General features: G+C 38.5%; 1 protein-coding gene across 1 annotated transcript in view; it reads left to right on the top strand.

Annotated features, from left to right (window-relative positions):
• The first annotated feature begins 1,405 nt into the window (after window positions 1-1,405).
• Window positions 1,406-16,627, top strand: part of LOC130097148 (protein unc-13 homolog B) — a 112,779-nt gene continuing 97,557 nt past the window's right edge. The window contains exons 1-2 of the mRNA XM_056263878.1: window positions 1,406-1,586; window positions 6,906-6,935. Coding sequence (XP_056119853.1) covers window positions 1,565-1,586; window positions 6,906-6,935 — 52 coding nt within the window. The 5' untranslated portion in view covers window positions 1,406-1,564. The remainder of the gene's footprint in view (window positions 1,587-6,905; window positions 6,936-16,627) is intronic.

Below are 16,627 nucleotides of genomic sequence, written 5' to 3'. Positions count from 1 at the left end.
CTCCTCCACGAACCAATAACAACTGCGTACTAATACTATATTTGAATAAATTTGAATAAAAGTAATATATTTCGACGAAATAGATTCTCATTGGTTGCGTGTCAGGCAACGTCTTATCAAGCCACGCCCCCGTACACGTGCTATTTGTTCCCTTTTCTCCGCTTTGGTGGAGAAACGTATAGTTAACGACAGGGAAAAAATGACAGGGTTTATGTAACGATTAATTATCAATATATTTTGATAAATTAATATTTTGTAAACCAACTTAAACAATAACAATATGCCGTTACGTACAGACCTCAAATAATTGTAAATACCTCTATTGTTTAAATTAGGCCTAATGAGGAACGTTTTTGTCCTATGGAATGATTTGTAATACAAATAATACCAACTTTATTTTCTGTAGTGCCTTTAAAGGAGTTTCTTAAAGCGAAATATAAGAAAATGCAAGTAATAAAGAATTCAAACAAAAGGTGGATTAAAATAAGCAATGATTACTACAATCAACATTTATAATTAATAATAATAATCAAACCAACAAAACTTTTCACTAAATAACCCCACAAAATCATATTTTCATTTCATTTTTTTCCTGTCTAAAGTCGATTTAAATTATAAGCTATGCAACCTAAATCCATCAGAACTATAGAAAGAATTTGAATAAAGCAAATAACAATTAAGCTAAACTTAACAACACTGGTTTCAATTTAAACCATACTCTATAAAAACTAAACAACGTTTAATCCTGAATTGGACTTTTAATATATTCTGCACAGGAATTTGCATCTTAATAGCGTTGATTGTGTTGCTAAATCAGATACCATGTGTTTACGTTTACTTTTAATATGACTATAATTATGAATACGTTCATTTAGATTGTATTATGAAGCAGCATATGATCACCACTAGATGACGCAATTGTACCACAAAATACATAAATCCAAGTCATTAAACTCAAAAGGCTGCACCACAGTCTGATGTAAGAGTTTGTTACACTAAAGATGCGAGATTAAATCAGTAGAAATCAAACAGTATACTGTCCATTTTGTCTTCTTTTTTTTCTTTATATTAAAAAATATATTTTTTAAGAATCTGCACATTGTTATTGTCTCTACTACAGGTGTAAAATGTCTAACATTACACATCATTAATTTGAAAATTCAAAACCTGGAGGTAATTGTTGAAAACCACAGGGTATTTGTTTGTTTTAAATGATTATAATGATACAGATAATGTAAAATTGCGGGTTAAAGACTGCTTTACACACCTGTAAGCGTACAAAACGTTATTCCCATAATCCTTTAAACCCGCCCAAATTCTCCGTTCCTTGAAGCCGATTGGATCGTGCTCATGTCACTAACGCCATGGGTACGCCGAACAGTTCCTCGGGCGCGTTGCAAACACAGTCGGTACTTCACTCTTATTTTTATGATGAATTTAAACAACTACGATTGTTTTGCGCAATTTCAAATATCATTTCGATAGGGGAGGAAATAAAGTGGCAAATGCCACAGTAGGTGATTAAGTCATAATAACTGTGTTGTGTTGGAATAAAATCTCAGCAATGTCGCTTCTGTGCGTGCGAGGTAAGTTAAGTGTTTGAGACCTTTTACTATTTTTCAGTTTTCTTGTTATTTCATTGTCTCACTTTTACTGTGTGTATGTGCTTCTTGAAATAGCGTGTGATATAAAATTGAAATGTGGGCTATTTGAAACCGGTTCACGCAACAGGTAACACTAACAGATTATGATAAAAGTTATATAGGCTATCAAAAACAGGTGTGACTCTGATGAATAAGTAAGTGTAACACGGACTCGTATGTGTGTTACTGTGGATTGGATGCGACTCATCTTCTCTGTTAATGCGCTTAGGGGTTTCCCGCTGCTGAATTGTCATGGCACCGCATATGCTGTGATCACCTGTCTGGCTGTCCTACTGTACGCTTTGATTGTTTGTGACACCAAACACATTTTCCCCTGGATTATTGCGTTTCATCCACATGACAGAACGGTGGGTGTGTTTTGGGGACTAAATTTGTGCAACTGTGATAACCTGTTGTTGACTTGACATACTTCAGTAGCAATCTATCATGTTTAAGATTAGCTTGAGTTGAATTAACTTTTGTCACTCGATTTAAGTGTAGCCCACGTTTATATCACATTTGCAAACACAGCATTCGTTGGAGTTTTGTGGCTTTAATGGATGCCAGTAGCTTTGAAGCCATTTATATGCTAGTGTAACTCCTGAACATTGTATGCCAATTTTGCTCAGTAGCCTATTTATAATACAGTGTACGAAAAATACTCGATTTAAATGGTTAGTCCACCCAAAAATTAAAGTTATCCCAGAATTGACTCCCCCTCAAGCCATCCTATGTGTATATAACTTTCTTCTTTCAGCCAAACACAATCTAAGTTATATAAAATAGTATCCTGGCTCTCCCAAGCTTTATAATGGGAGTGAATGGTACCTTAAAGGTGCTCTAAGCGATGTCACGCGTTTTTTAGGCCAAAACATTTTTTGTCACATACAGCAAACATCTCCTCACTATGCGCTGGCTGCCTGTCCCCTGAACACACTGTAAAGAAACGCGATCTCTGTAGACAGCCCAGGCTCCACAAACAGCAACAAAAACAAACTGGGCTAACCCGCTCCACGAAACATGACAAACACTTCCAGCCAATCACCGACAAGAAGGACTTGGGGGCGGGGTTTGCGGGGTTTGGGGGGTTAGTGCGCGGATGAGGAGGAGGGAGGGTCTAGCTAGCCTCCGTTTTGTTCAAGGGGGTAATCCATCGACCGGAAGTTGAAGCCGGCCGGGTGCCGCCATCTTGTAGCAGAACTTCACTTGTGTTAGCATTTCTATTGACTCCCATTCATTTTGGCGTCACTTTGACAGCGAATAACTTTACATCTGAGACGTTTAAAGACTCCATTTGTCCATTATTTATTTCTAAAGAAACACGACAATGTATAAAGGGCTCCATTACCTTCTATGTTACATTATGGCCCCGTAGAAGAAACAGTTTTTGTAAAAATAGGCTAACGATTGCGTCATAACCACTCGACTCTCTGTCGCGCTGTACAGAAATTACCGTACAGACAGGAGGAGAAGCTCGCAGGCAATCGGGGGGACGTCCCGTCAAGGGAGAAGCCCATAGATAATGAGTCCATAAAAGCAACGGAATACTTACTCCTGCTCACTCACGCCAAAGAACTCTTTGCTCAAGTTCCCCGTCTCTGCAAGATTAACGTTGGCAATTTTCACGCACAGCTACTAGAAGATTCACGTCTGTCAGACAGATTGCGCACGTCATCAAGCTTAGTTTGAGTCGGTTTGAGTCTGCGCGTCAGGAACGGAAGTGCTCAAAAATCGCTAAAAATGGGCTTCAACTGTCTCAACTGAGTTCCAATGAGATGGCTCTGTCCACTTCTTATACTGTCTATGGTTTTGTTTGACAATACTTTAAATGTCAACAAGAAGTGACGTCACCCGACATCGCTTAGAGAACCTTTAATGGTATGTTTTTGAAGCTCCAAAAAGCACATCCATCCATAATAAAAGTAATCCATATGGCTTCGGGGTGTTAATAAATGCCTTCTGAAGCGAAGCGATGCATATTTGTAAGAAAAATATCCCTATTTTTAACTTATATAAACCATAATCACAGGCTTCCAGTAACGGCCGTACGTGAGTCTAATTCAGTCGGTAATGTGACCTCTGACCCGACGCATGATGTAGGATTTAGGAGTAGCGTAAGGTGAGAGTAGACGTCTCTCACGATTAAAACAAATAGGGCTGGGCAAGAAACTCAAACTCCTCTTCTCTTATCGAAATCCTCTGTAATTTCTCTTTAAAAATTCTAGTTTTATACTTCTAATTCGTGGCTACTCTTTTGTTTTGTTTTTGTTTACGTCAATATGTCATGACTAGAACTAGAGTACGGAGGTTACCGTAAGCTAGTGTTTATAGTTTATAAAGTTATAAATGTGGATATTTTTCTTACGAATCACTTCACTTCAGAAGGTCTTTATTAACACCCTGGAGCCGTATGGGTTACTTTTATGAAGGATGGATGCACTTTTTGGAGCTTTAAAAAAAGGCTCTAATCACTCCCATTATAAAGCTTTGAAGAGCCAGGATATTTTTTTAATATAACTTTGATTGTGTTTGGGTGAAAGAAGAAAGTCATACACCTAGAATGGCTTGAGGGTGAGAGAATTTTTGTTTTTTGGGTGAACTAACCCTTTAAGTCTGCAGTCATTTGACGCTTTGATGTTTCATAAGGCCACAGGCGTTTAATCGCAGGTTGCATTTATTAGCCAAATTAGTCAACTTGGAGGCTCTCTGCCAATAGTGTAAGATTGGAATGGGGCTACCCATACCTTAGGTATGGTTATTACTGTTGCTCATAGTTGGGAATTTAAACGAACCCTAAACCTTAAACTTTATCACATTTCTCCAATAGAATCAGAAAAAATAATCCTCTACACTTGCATTATCTCAATAGGCCTACCTAAACATGTGAATATCATAGAGACTTGAGGGCTCTTTTGACTTGAGCCTGTAAGTAACAACCCAGCAACCAGCCAGATCTCCCTAACATAGCAATGTTTATTGTCGGCATTAAATAAAAATTCACCCATCTATTTTATAAATGCATGTAAAGTTGCTTGTAGAGTGTTAATTCGAACTATGACAAACATTTCACTCGCACTGGTCTATCTTGGTCGCTTTAAAAGCACACGACAAGCATCATTGTAGGCCACCTGCAGCCTTTGCAGACTGGCTTTTTTATAGTTAGTCCAAAGATGGGCCATGTACAGAGATGTACAACAATATGTCTTAAACAGAGTCATGATAGAACCATCACTACAAGTAATCAAAATTAATCAATATGTCATAATTGTATCTTTTAGTGACAATGACAGACCTTTTTCCGGTGACTTATTTCAGTACTTTTACAATTATTTAGCTCTACTAAACCCCATCCCTGCTAGTTTGCGTTTATCTGCCTCCATTTAGGAGTGGAACGCTTACATCTCAAAATCCAATCATCAGTTGATGCATAAAATCAAGTCCCCGCCCTACAATTTTTCTTTTTCAATAATCTGTTACACTTATACGTCACAATATGAAAGAAAAAAAATGTGGTTACTTCTGTTTCATTGTGACTATAACTGTGTTAAACCACTGGCAACCATATAGAGCAACTTCGAATAGTGGTGGTGACTGCTTTTGCATGGCAAAGCACCACTCGCATTTCTTCAGAAAATGTAAAAGTCTAGTTAATTTATCAGTTCTGTTGATCTATTGTGATTTGGAATAGTTTACTGCAGCTAAATATTCTGCCCTTAGATGTAAATGGTATGCAAACTTGATATTTCCAGTGACCAAATGCATGCATATGAGCATGCCATCAATTTTAGACTGTCTATAGGAGTTTCCTCTCTTTATAAATCCAATACAATTGATTTTAGTTTGTCTGGACGAGAGTAAATTGCTGTTCTGTGAGGTCTTTTGTGTCACAAAGATCTGTCATGCTGTCAGCAGTCGTGAGAGAGGAAGCATATACAGAAAATCAAAAGAGACTGACATCTCGATGATGAATAGAGAGATATTCTGGGATAACGGTACAAAATAAATATGATTTGCTCTCATCATGAATGCAACAGTGGATCATTATGTTCTGCCTTTTCTATCAGCGCTCTGCTCCAGGCCACGTTTTACGGTTAGGTTTTTTAAAAAGACTGAAAAAAGGGTAGAGCTTCAGATTTGTTTTGTGTTGCTTTGGATTGTTGAGAACTGTTCATTTGTTTAGAAGTTTGTTCTCCACATGTAGAGAGCAAACACAGGCAGTAGGGGAAAGTGAAGTTTGATGGATTCAGCACGATGCTGGTGTTGGGGGGAGGGATAGAGCTTGTGTGTAATCCTCCGGCCATCTGGTGCTGTGTGGGTCTACGTGTATGAGTCCGCCGCATCACATGTGTGCATGCCAGTGGTAAACTCTCTGTAGCCTCTGCTTTTCTAATCTGACCAAAAATTGCATTCAAAGCTTGCCGGATATCTAGTGATATCTTTCTTGTATTAGATCTGTGCAGATAGTCACTATTCACGAAAGTTTAGATAATGGCATGTCGTCTTAACCAGAGGAGTTCTGCTTCTGCTACAATGTTTTAAAGCCTGTGAATAATGTAAAGCCCACATCAAGAACGATAACTATATTAGCACCACGCCAATGCACAATATTGCTCTGTTTATTATAAGTGAGCGCTGTTTTGCCTTCTGCTGCTTTAAAAGGGATAGTTCACCCAAACATGAAAATTCTGTCATCTTTTACTCACTCGAAAGTTTTTCCAAACCTGTATTTCATTCTTCTGCTGAACATTAAAGAAGATATTTTGAAGAATATGGGTAACCAAACTTGGGCCCCATTGACCTCCATAGTATTTATTCCCCCTCAATACTATGGAAGTCAAAGGGGCCCATCAACTGTTCGGTTACCCATATTCTTCAAAATATCTTCTTTAAGGTTGTTCCCTTGAACAACGATTGCTTACTTTTGGGGGTCTTGACTCTTGTGTCAGCCGAACAGCTCCTATTGAAATGCAATTACATTGTTGTACATGTAAATGCTAACGCTTTCTCCAGGTAGGCCTAGTGGAAATAATTTGGGAGAGGTTTAATAATTTGTACTATGGGCCAGAAAAGGTTTGGTTTGTTGGGATTAAACCCTGTCGTTTGTTCGAACTTGCTCTGGACATATGTGGTTAAATCCATTATGAAGCAGTGTTTTGTCTGTATCTGTATTTTGTCCCTTTCATCAGGTATTGTATTACTGCAAAAAAGTCTCACTTTCCTGCTCACTTTCACTTACTTTGTCTTTTTTTCTTTCCTTTTCAGTGAAAAAGGCCAAACTACAAGGACCTCCAGGTAATGGACTGTTTGCGTCATGCATGAAACAGTTGTGGCTCTACAATTGCCTTAGATTTAAAGAGGAAAAAATAACACCTCATTCATTCAATTGTCATTCAGATGAGTGTTTGCTGCTAAAATAAAGTGCTTGAATCAAGACTCATGCTGCGGCCCAGTTTGGCATGGACTGGACTGGAGAGACACAGTGAACTGGTTTACTTGTTAGCCAGCAGGCAAGCACTAGACTGTCAGGGGATTTTCACTCTACTATAACACATATTACACTCTTTACTCATGAGAGATACAGACACACACACACATGTGTATGCCTTTCAGTGACTGATACTTTGAATTGCAATAAGATTTGTTGAGGAGCACTTAAAACAAAATTACATTAATTGATTGTTTTTAATGCTTTAATTTATAAGTATATAAGCCATGACAGCCGATACTAGAATTGAACGCAATTATATCCCTTCTTTTATTAAAATTATCTTGATGTCTTCAGCAAATATGAAAATTAATCAAATTTTTTATACTGTAAATAGTATAGAGTTTTTAATATAGCTATGTATCCATTATCAGCCTTAACATGAAAATGATAATTTTATGCATAAACACAGCCATCATGTTAAGACTTTATCTTATTAACTCTGACCAACTAGCAGTTATCCAAGGGTAATCAAAACTTTTCAGATTTAAATTAGACCAATCTACCTTTCTATGCAACTAATTTTAATAAAGTTGTGATCAGTCTTTAAGGGGACATGAATTGAGAAATAAATTTTTCCTTGATCTTTTGACATGTAAGAGGTCATTGTAGTACTAGCAGGGTTCTCAAGTTTTATCAAAAGCTTGGAGTGAGATCACATGCGGTTAGGGGAGGAGCCCCAATGGAGCCCCGCCCCCCAATTTTACCCATTGTTCATAATTAACCAGCACAAATTGAAATTATAACAATTGGTAAATCTGATAAATGACAGAGCAATTCATCACATCAAATATAGCCTACTCTTTAATGTTATATTTCAAAATGACAAATATACAAAAATTACAAAAATATAACAAATTGCTCCAAACAGTTTGGAAAAACAAATCTTTTTGCATTTTGAATGTGTCGAAATGGTATAATGATTTATTGTGTGGTGGGACATTGTGAACAAATGGACATATTAGAGTATTAAGGTGTTTGTGTGTGTGTACACGAATATCTTTTTGCTTTTTCCCTGACATCTTTGAAAAATACAAATGCAATGATTAATGTATGTTTTGACAGGATATAAAATATTACCCAGAGCACTCTGCTTTAATACATGTAGCCTTAATGTAACTAGAAAGACTATTAATACAGTATAATATATAATTTAAAATAAAATGAAGAAATACCTTTTCATTCCTCCCCATACCCACTAACATTTCCCTTATAGTTTCATAATGTAAGCTAGCCAAACTGAGCCAAAGCTTCTGGCCTGGTTGCAAAGTAGTTGTAGAGTTTTTGACTGCATCAATAATAATGTATACGATGGGCTATATATTAAATGTTCTAGCCTAAAAATGTTAGACGAGCTTTCTTCCCTTCTCCATCACGACGCGTTTGCGCAATGTTGTTGGTTACCTAGTAACGAACGTACGGTGGCCGAGAATGTTCCGTCAACTTCCGTGTGTTTGCGCGCGTCTATGTTGCCTAACGCAATCTGGCCGAGAGATACGTGCTGGCAGCAGGAAACTTCACTTTGTGTGCCTGCGCCTCGTATACAACGTTATATATAAAGCTTGCAGGACAACTTGGTTGGCATTGCCTTTTCAGCGTGAGAAATACACGGTGTGGCGTGTGAACTGGTTGAATTGCGTGTGTCTCACGGCCAATGCGTGAGACTTGAGAACCCTGTAGTAAGATTTAGAACCTTATCTAAGAACCTAACTGAAAACCTCCCTGTTAGTCCAAAAACAGCTTTTATTGAAACCAAGCTCTGAAAACGACTCGTTTCGGATTGTGCTAGGAAAGTGGTCATTTGTTTTCAGCTATGTGAATGTCTCAGTAGAGCATTATTTGTTTGTTCGGTACATTTCACTGTGAATTCTTTGGTGAATCAGTCACAATTTTGCACAGGCTTTGCAAACAAACTTTTACTGTAAGATATGGGCCCGACAGTAATGCCACAACAACCGTAACACAAAACCTGTTAATTCTAATGCAGAATCTGTGGTCAGTGATCTCTGATGTGTAATGATTCATGTACAATCAGATGTTCGCCTCAAAATAGTTAGTGCTGTTTATGCATCAGTAGTGACTAAACGGCCAACTTCATTGTTTTTTCTTAGTAGTTACTTTAATTGTGATTAAATTATATACAGAAAGCAATCAAAGAAGGCTCCCATTATAATCCCTGGAGCTGTCAATCACACAGCGCGAGTTTAACAGTGAACTCTCGTCAAAACTCCCGTTATAATCAATGATGCTGTCTACACTGCACAATGGATAATTATCAATCTTATATACATCGTGTTTGCACTGTTATGATAAAAGCATTCATGAGAGTGGAGAAATCGAGTTGCAATGACGAGATCACTGCATTCATGCTCTCAACAGACATGTCTGTCATCGGCTCCAATACTCACTCGCCACTGATTTCATGCAATGGGATTAGATCTAAATGTAATGCTATAATAAACACATTTCACGATTCGTTAATCTCGACAGCTGTAATAGCAACAATGTAGTAAAAGTTTGAGAGAGTTCCACATGTAATACTTGCGTATATCATATGCAAAGGTGTTAGCCAATCATAGCAGTGTGGGTGTTTACATTGAAGTGTCACAACAGAGCAACACAGTATTCAAATCAGAGGACTAAAAGAAAATTGCTTTTATTTACTAAATTATGACAATTTTTATGTAAAAATCATAATAACATTTTAAGTGCACCTCAGGAAACATTATTAAAAAATGCAGTTCATGACCCCTTTATAGGAAAGAAATTAGATGAGAAAATCTCCAGCTCCAGTCTATGATGCAATTTCAGAGAGACAGCCTGCAGTCTGCCAGGGGAAAGTTGTTTTAATCTAGAATGTGTGATTCTGAATGGTTGCTGTTATGTGTGGTTTTGTGACACAAAATATTTCAAGAATTGTTGGCACAAGGTGGTGATATTGAAGTTCAAAGGGTGTTAGATTAGGTAAATATTGCAGACAGTGACAACTTAAGGCAACTGGATCTATATGGGTACATGCATATCTTTCAGTCTAACCAATGAATCTATTGAGAAACTAATGAGCTAGTGTTTTTGTCTCTCTCTCTGGATTTCTCTGTTCTTATTGACTGTGTCTGGGTCTTCTCATTTTCCTTGTGCCACCCACACCACGAATGTCTGCTTCTGCTACCCTGCATCATCCGTCCGTCCATCCATCCATCCATCCATCCGCTAAATACCTTAAAGGTGAAGTGTGTAATTTCTCCACAACTAGCAGCATCAAACAGAATTGCAATCTACTTTTTGAGTGCCCAGACTGGGCTAAATGTATAAACCTCAGCTCAACCAATGGCATGAGTTGGTGGCATTTAGTGAGTATTTAAAACTTATTTGAAGAGACAGTCACTATCTGTGGGGTTCTCTTTGGTGCTGCTAGTGGAGAAGACATTAAACACTTCATTCATCTGAATGTGCATCTAGAATATGTATGCATATATGGTGTTTTTCATTACCTGATGATGCACCTCATAACTGCATAATTCATGATCTCTTGATTGACCTCATGTCGAGTGACTATTCCATAAATGAGACTAAGATCACTGGGTGAGAGGTAGGGAGTGTGTGTGCGCCTGCAGCAGCAGAGCATCAGCCTCCCAAATGAACAGCGGTCTTTCTGAGTGACAGATAAGCCCATAGAAATCTAATTTATTGCTAATAACAGAAAAAGCCTTTTCAGCCTCTTCTCAGAGTGTCCCACCCACAGCACAGGATTGAATACTGTGCCAGAATCAAATGCAGTTTGTCTCCTAATAAGATTCTATTATGTTTGCTGCTGAGGGATTCTTATTGAAAAGTGAAAGTGTCTCACTTTAGTTTAACAGCTGGTGATGCTTAATTGCATCAAATGAGGAAGCCTATCATTTACATTTATGCATTTGGCAGACAGTTTTATCTAAAGTGACTTACATTACATTTCAAGGTACATATTTTGATTCTTATCAGTTCTTGCTTTCCCTGGGAATCGAACTCATGACCTTGGCGTTGCACGCTCTACTGTTTGAGCTACAGGAAGGCTATCATTTAGACAGGGTGTCTAAACACCTATTTCTGGGCTAAAAATTACTTTTTCTAAATACACATTTGTTTTTGGTCAGAAGAAGTTAATTTATTCCTGTGATGGCAAAGTGAATTTCCTGTGAATTTTCTGCAGTCATTACTCCAGTCTTCAGTGTCACATGATCCTTCAGAAATCATTCTAATATGCTGATTTGGTGCTCAAGTAACAATCCTGTCAGGACCACTATCGTCAAAGATGATTGACAACTAGCATATACAGTAGTTCGTATTGGTGGTATGGTTCTTCTCTGGGCAAGAACTTCTCACCCATCCATGCAGCCTAGCATAGATAAGAGCAGGGAGTGCAGTGATAACCAGAACAGAACCAACATAAATGTTTTGTAGCTTTCATTAATGTTCTTAATGGCAATAATTGAATGTAACAACATAATTCAAGATAAATGAGTCTGATTCGAAGAGGACTATCAGAATGCCCAGTCCTAACTGTAGACAAGAGGAGGAGCTGGGTATGGAGGAGGGTAATTATCTCATGAGCAATGCAATAAAGCTGCTAATACTGAAAAAACTTTATATTGGAATGCTATGATAGGCGTCATATTCCAATAGACGTGGATCAGCTTATTGTCAGCTGATGCGTGCCAGGAGGATAGTTCAAGCTGAAGGTCCTGGACATCTTGTTCAGATACATGGCAAAATGCATTATTTAAAAAACCAACAGATATAAAATCAAAACTTGACAGCCTTTGCTAGAAATATTATAATGGGTCATGGTTGGATCTTGCATCAGGGCAATGATCTAAAACAATCATCAAAATTAACATAAAAATGGGTCACTGAGCACAAAATGTGGGTTCTGCAATGGTGATTCCAGTCACCTGACCTGAATCTTATAGAAAACTGAAGAGGAGAGAATATCAACATGTATCTGGAGAGATTCTTTATGGAGGAATGGTCTCTGATCTCTTGTCAGATGTTCTACAAACTCATCAGGCATTATAGGAGAAGTCTCAGAGCTGTTATCGTGGCAAAAGGAGGTTGCTGCTTTTTTCATATTTGCCAATAATTCTGACCAGGACTGTATATGGCGAAAGATGCCATTTTAGTTTAACTGGTGCTCTGTAATATGGGCTATATTTATTGCTTGCACGGAAGTGTCTTTGTATTATTTTTAACATCACTTGTGGGAGTATTCTTTCAAATAGCTGTTAAATGTCAGCAGTACAGGCCCAGGCGTGTGCGAATATGACTTATTTATTTTCGTAAGTCATCAAAAATTAAATATTCATCAGGTTTGGCATCCCTGGGAGCCCCTTTGCACTCTGGGACAGCGAGAGAGATCGAGAGTGTATAAAGGAATCTTGTGAAAGGAAGTGGGTAAAAAAACCCAGCAATTTTCACTCTACATTTAAAATGCTCCCATCTGGGTGTTGACTCAAAATTCCTTTGGCCAGAAGAAATGCGTATTAAAAAAATAGTTTATTCCAATGGCAGTGATTATTTTAAATTGCACTATTTTCTGAAGTAATGCAAGAGAATGGTTGGCATTATATCACTTTTTAATTGATTGTTTTGATGATTTAAAAAATGTATATATGTTTGGAATGATGTAAATCGTGTAACTCTTTTTAATTCTGTGTTTGTGTTGTCAGTGTGTGTTGTGTTGTTAAGCACTTATGTGGATGTATTTATGTATATGCTACTGTATGCATGAGACCAGTGTCAAAGACAAATTTCCACTCTGTGACAAACAGAATGGACAATAAAGTTAACCTTAACCTAACCTAAATGGGTACAGATGTAAAGGTGTAACTTACACCGAGTGTAATGTTAGGTGTAGGGAAGGTTTTTTTTCTGGTGAAGATGGTATTATTTTTATTGGTGTTCGAGAGAGAGAAGCACCAAAAAGAGTCTGACGTACATGGTAATTAGAGATTTAGAATAATATGAATATTTGATCATTTCCCTGCTTCACCCTAGGCTGAGATTAGACCATTAATCACAAAATTCACACCTCATTTCTGTATTTCCAATTAATGCTGGCTTTTTTTCTCTTCAAACATGATTCAGTGGTTCTGCAGCCTGACTGTAGGATTGTTACATGGTCTACAACTTGAAAAGCAATGGTTAAAGATTAAGCTTTTTTGCTGTCTAAAGTTAAAAAAGAAGAGATTTGTGTATATTTCCTCGCTGTCCTTGAGTCCTCAGTCTTTAATTTTGTGAAATGCAGATTTCAAGCTGCAACTAACTTTGGCAAATATTTATTTTCAAATTATGAAATGACTCTAAAAAGCCCATGCATTTAAGCCAACTTGTTTTATTTAGAAATGTATATAAAAAATACAGAAAACATGAAAGAAATTATGTTCCACAGCAATACACATGCTGTTACTTCCATTTTACTTTTTAGTTTATTCATTCTAAATGTTTTGTTCTTGAATACACAGCCCAAGGGAACCCTCTGACACCATGGGCCCTATTTTAATGATCTAAGCGCTTGGTCGGCGCCCCATGCATTGTTTAAAAGGGTTATCCCTATTCTCTTAATGAGTAATGGGTGTGTTTTGGGCGTAACGTGCAATAAACCAATAAGATTCTCATCTCCCATTCCCTTTAAAAGCCAGTTGTGCTCGCGCCATGGCAGATTCGCTGTTTACATGGCGGAATTTGCAAGCAGAAAGACTGAACGCGTCTCCAGAGAGGAAACGGATCTGCCCGTGCGTGAGGCTAAAGCTCGCAAGCAGACCATCTACGGGACAAGCTGGATTCCACCATATCTTTATGTACACAATAATAATCTTTTACATTGTAATCCTTTTATTTTTAATATTTGGCTAGTTTGTGTGCTGCTGCGCGTCCCTGTGTGTGTAATAAGCAGAGTGTACACTCGTGGACCCTCCTATGCGCACATTATTTTTGTTGGTCAATGGTGCACTCTATTTCAGTTGCCTCAAAATAGCAACGCGTCAACAATATGCCTGAACACACCTCGTTTCTAATCATGGGTGCACAAATGGTTGCAAATGCATTTGCTATTTAAACAGCGTGGTGCAGGACGTGAAATTGATAACTGCATCGGGCTGAAACTAGCAAAAAACACTTGCGTCGGCCGCATTGCGCGGGGTGTATGAGAGGGCCCCTACACCAGAGCAGCGTGACTCAACAAAAGCAGATAGAACTCATTATAATCAGTGATGTTGTCTACACTGGATGCGAGGCAAGGCGACATGTCACACAAATTCCCAACAATAAACTAAAGTTCTATTTCTGACTTACTTTAAGCACTTGCGTTACTTCTAACACAAAGAACCAATAGATTTGCAAGAGTCGCTTTGCCGCGTCCAGCGTAGACAATCTCAAGCTCTTCTGTATTTGTAATACGGTGACGTTCACACACAGTTCAGTTATTTAAGGGAGTAGCAACCGATTCTATAACCAAACTCGCACCCGTAAATTGCACGTCACATCGATGTCACATGTTTTTACGTGATGTGTGTGAATGCACACACAGATTCCAGAAAACCACTGGCAGTATGAATGAACCAAAATCGAACTATCCCTGGACAAATCCTGGGACACATTATCAGTGTATTTTCTGGAATCTCTGTGTAAAAGGAGCTTAAGATGATTGCTTTATGTTGATTGGTTCTGGATTGCTGCTGGTATGGATGGTTGACTAAGCCATGCTGTTGCCCAACAAAGCCTGGGTTTACGTAATAACCTTTTTCCCACATTGTTTTTACTTTACCCTGTGTTATTAATCAATCTTTGTATACTTTTGGCAGCTCACTTTGCTCTGGACATAATACAAAAGTGTGGAATGTTTCTTAACCAAAGGTCAAAAAAGATGTTAACCCAGTGTTAAAGGCACACTATGCAAGAATTGTACCTTAATATAACAGCTTCAATGTAATTTCGGTGGTAAACAAACTCATAGTAGGGCGAATCATCCTGGTAGTAAAGCTTGGGGGGGACGCCGCTTGAAAAACCAATGCAAGTTTGAGAGGAGCGCCCCCGACAAATCTCGCGAGAATCACAAAATGCTTTACGGCAACGACGTCACACACATCAACAACAACATATGCATATGAAGCACAAAGACACTTGTGCGCATTTCAGACGTGATACTCTACGATGGAAAAAGCAAAGAAAACGCGGTCGGAAGAGACTAGGAAAAGGAAAAGAGAATGAGCCTCTGTGCTCAACTCGTAATAAATGCATCAATCCGCAAGTTTTGTTTGAGTTCTTTAATGGTCTAGTGGTAGATCTTTTGCCAAGCGTGTCAGAGGTTACAGGTTCTAAGTTTTTTCTCTCTCATCAAAACTGAATATGTTCATCAGTGGTTACAGTCTATATCAAGCAGGGACACGTTTTTGTGCATTTTATTTTGTGATTTCACCGGAATGAATAGTGAGTCTCCGCAACGGCGATAGATTGAAGAGCGCGTCCGAGTGAAGACTGCACACCTAGGGTGACCACCTGCTAATAAGCCCAAGGGGGGACAAGGGGTATGTTTCTGAGGGACAATGTGGGACACTGCCTGGCGCGCGGCGGTGCCCCCACCCCACGGGCAGACTCTGATAGTGGTTTACCCATTTCTAGCACGCACCTTATGGTATATTAATAATGCCCTATTCCCCTAAACATGTGTAATTGCTGATGTATGCTCATGAATAGGCCAACCAATGTGTATTTTTTCTAAATAAAGATTCATAATATTTTGAACATTCAATGAATTGACAGATGCACTTCCACTTACGATTTACTTTAGCTATTTAATTTGATTTATTTTTCATTACAATTTATTCACTTTAAATAAATAATAAAATAAAATTATAGGAATTAACAGGAATTGTAGTTGCTCAACACCACAGGAACAGTTAAAAAAAAATTCTTAACTCACAACTCCAGAGGTTCACGGAACGAGAAGGTGCGCTTACTGCGCTGTCATGACAACAATGAAAAAGTTGATAACAACCTAGTCAGCAGTTCAACTGAGGTCACGTGGGTGTGGCAACAGTAGCGTGCTGAACTGTCAAGTAATGTTCGTTTGGCTGCCTGGGGCTCGAGCATATAGAGCGACCGACTTTTTTTTTTTTTTTAGCAAGCATTGATTGTTCGTGACATGGTCTCAATTTGCGGGACGTATGAATTGGGCTTCAAACGCTGTGCGCGCACGCGCTACGCGGGACGGGTGGTCACCCTATGCACACCACAGAGAACACTGTATCCATGACACTGATAGCAGCGGACACGAGCGCTCAGCTTGAGTTCAAAAACACATTTTAGCGCTAGATCTCTTATTTAATGCAAAAAATGCACACTATGCAATAGGGGTGTGACGAGATCTCGTGCAAAAGTCTGCTCTGCTCATCCAGCGCGAGTTGCCGTTGCAATCAGTGCGGCACGAATCACAGTTCACTGATCGCGTGACGATGGCGGAGGA

This window comes from Rhinichthys klamathensis, unplaced genomic scaffold, assembly GCF_029890125.1.
Source record: "Rhinichthys klamathensis goyatoka isolate OS25496 unplaced genomic scaffold, OSU_Roscu_1.1 h1tg000210l_1, whole genome shotgun sequence".
Taxonomy (NCBI): Eukaryota; Metazoa; Chordata; class Actinopteri; order Cypriniformes; family Leuciscidae; genus Rhinichthys; species Rhinichthys klamathensis.
The sequence above is the reverse complement of the archived record's forward strand: the minus strand, read 5'-3'. Positions and strand labels throughout refer to the sequence as shown.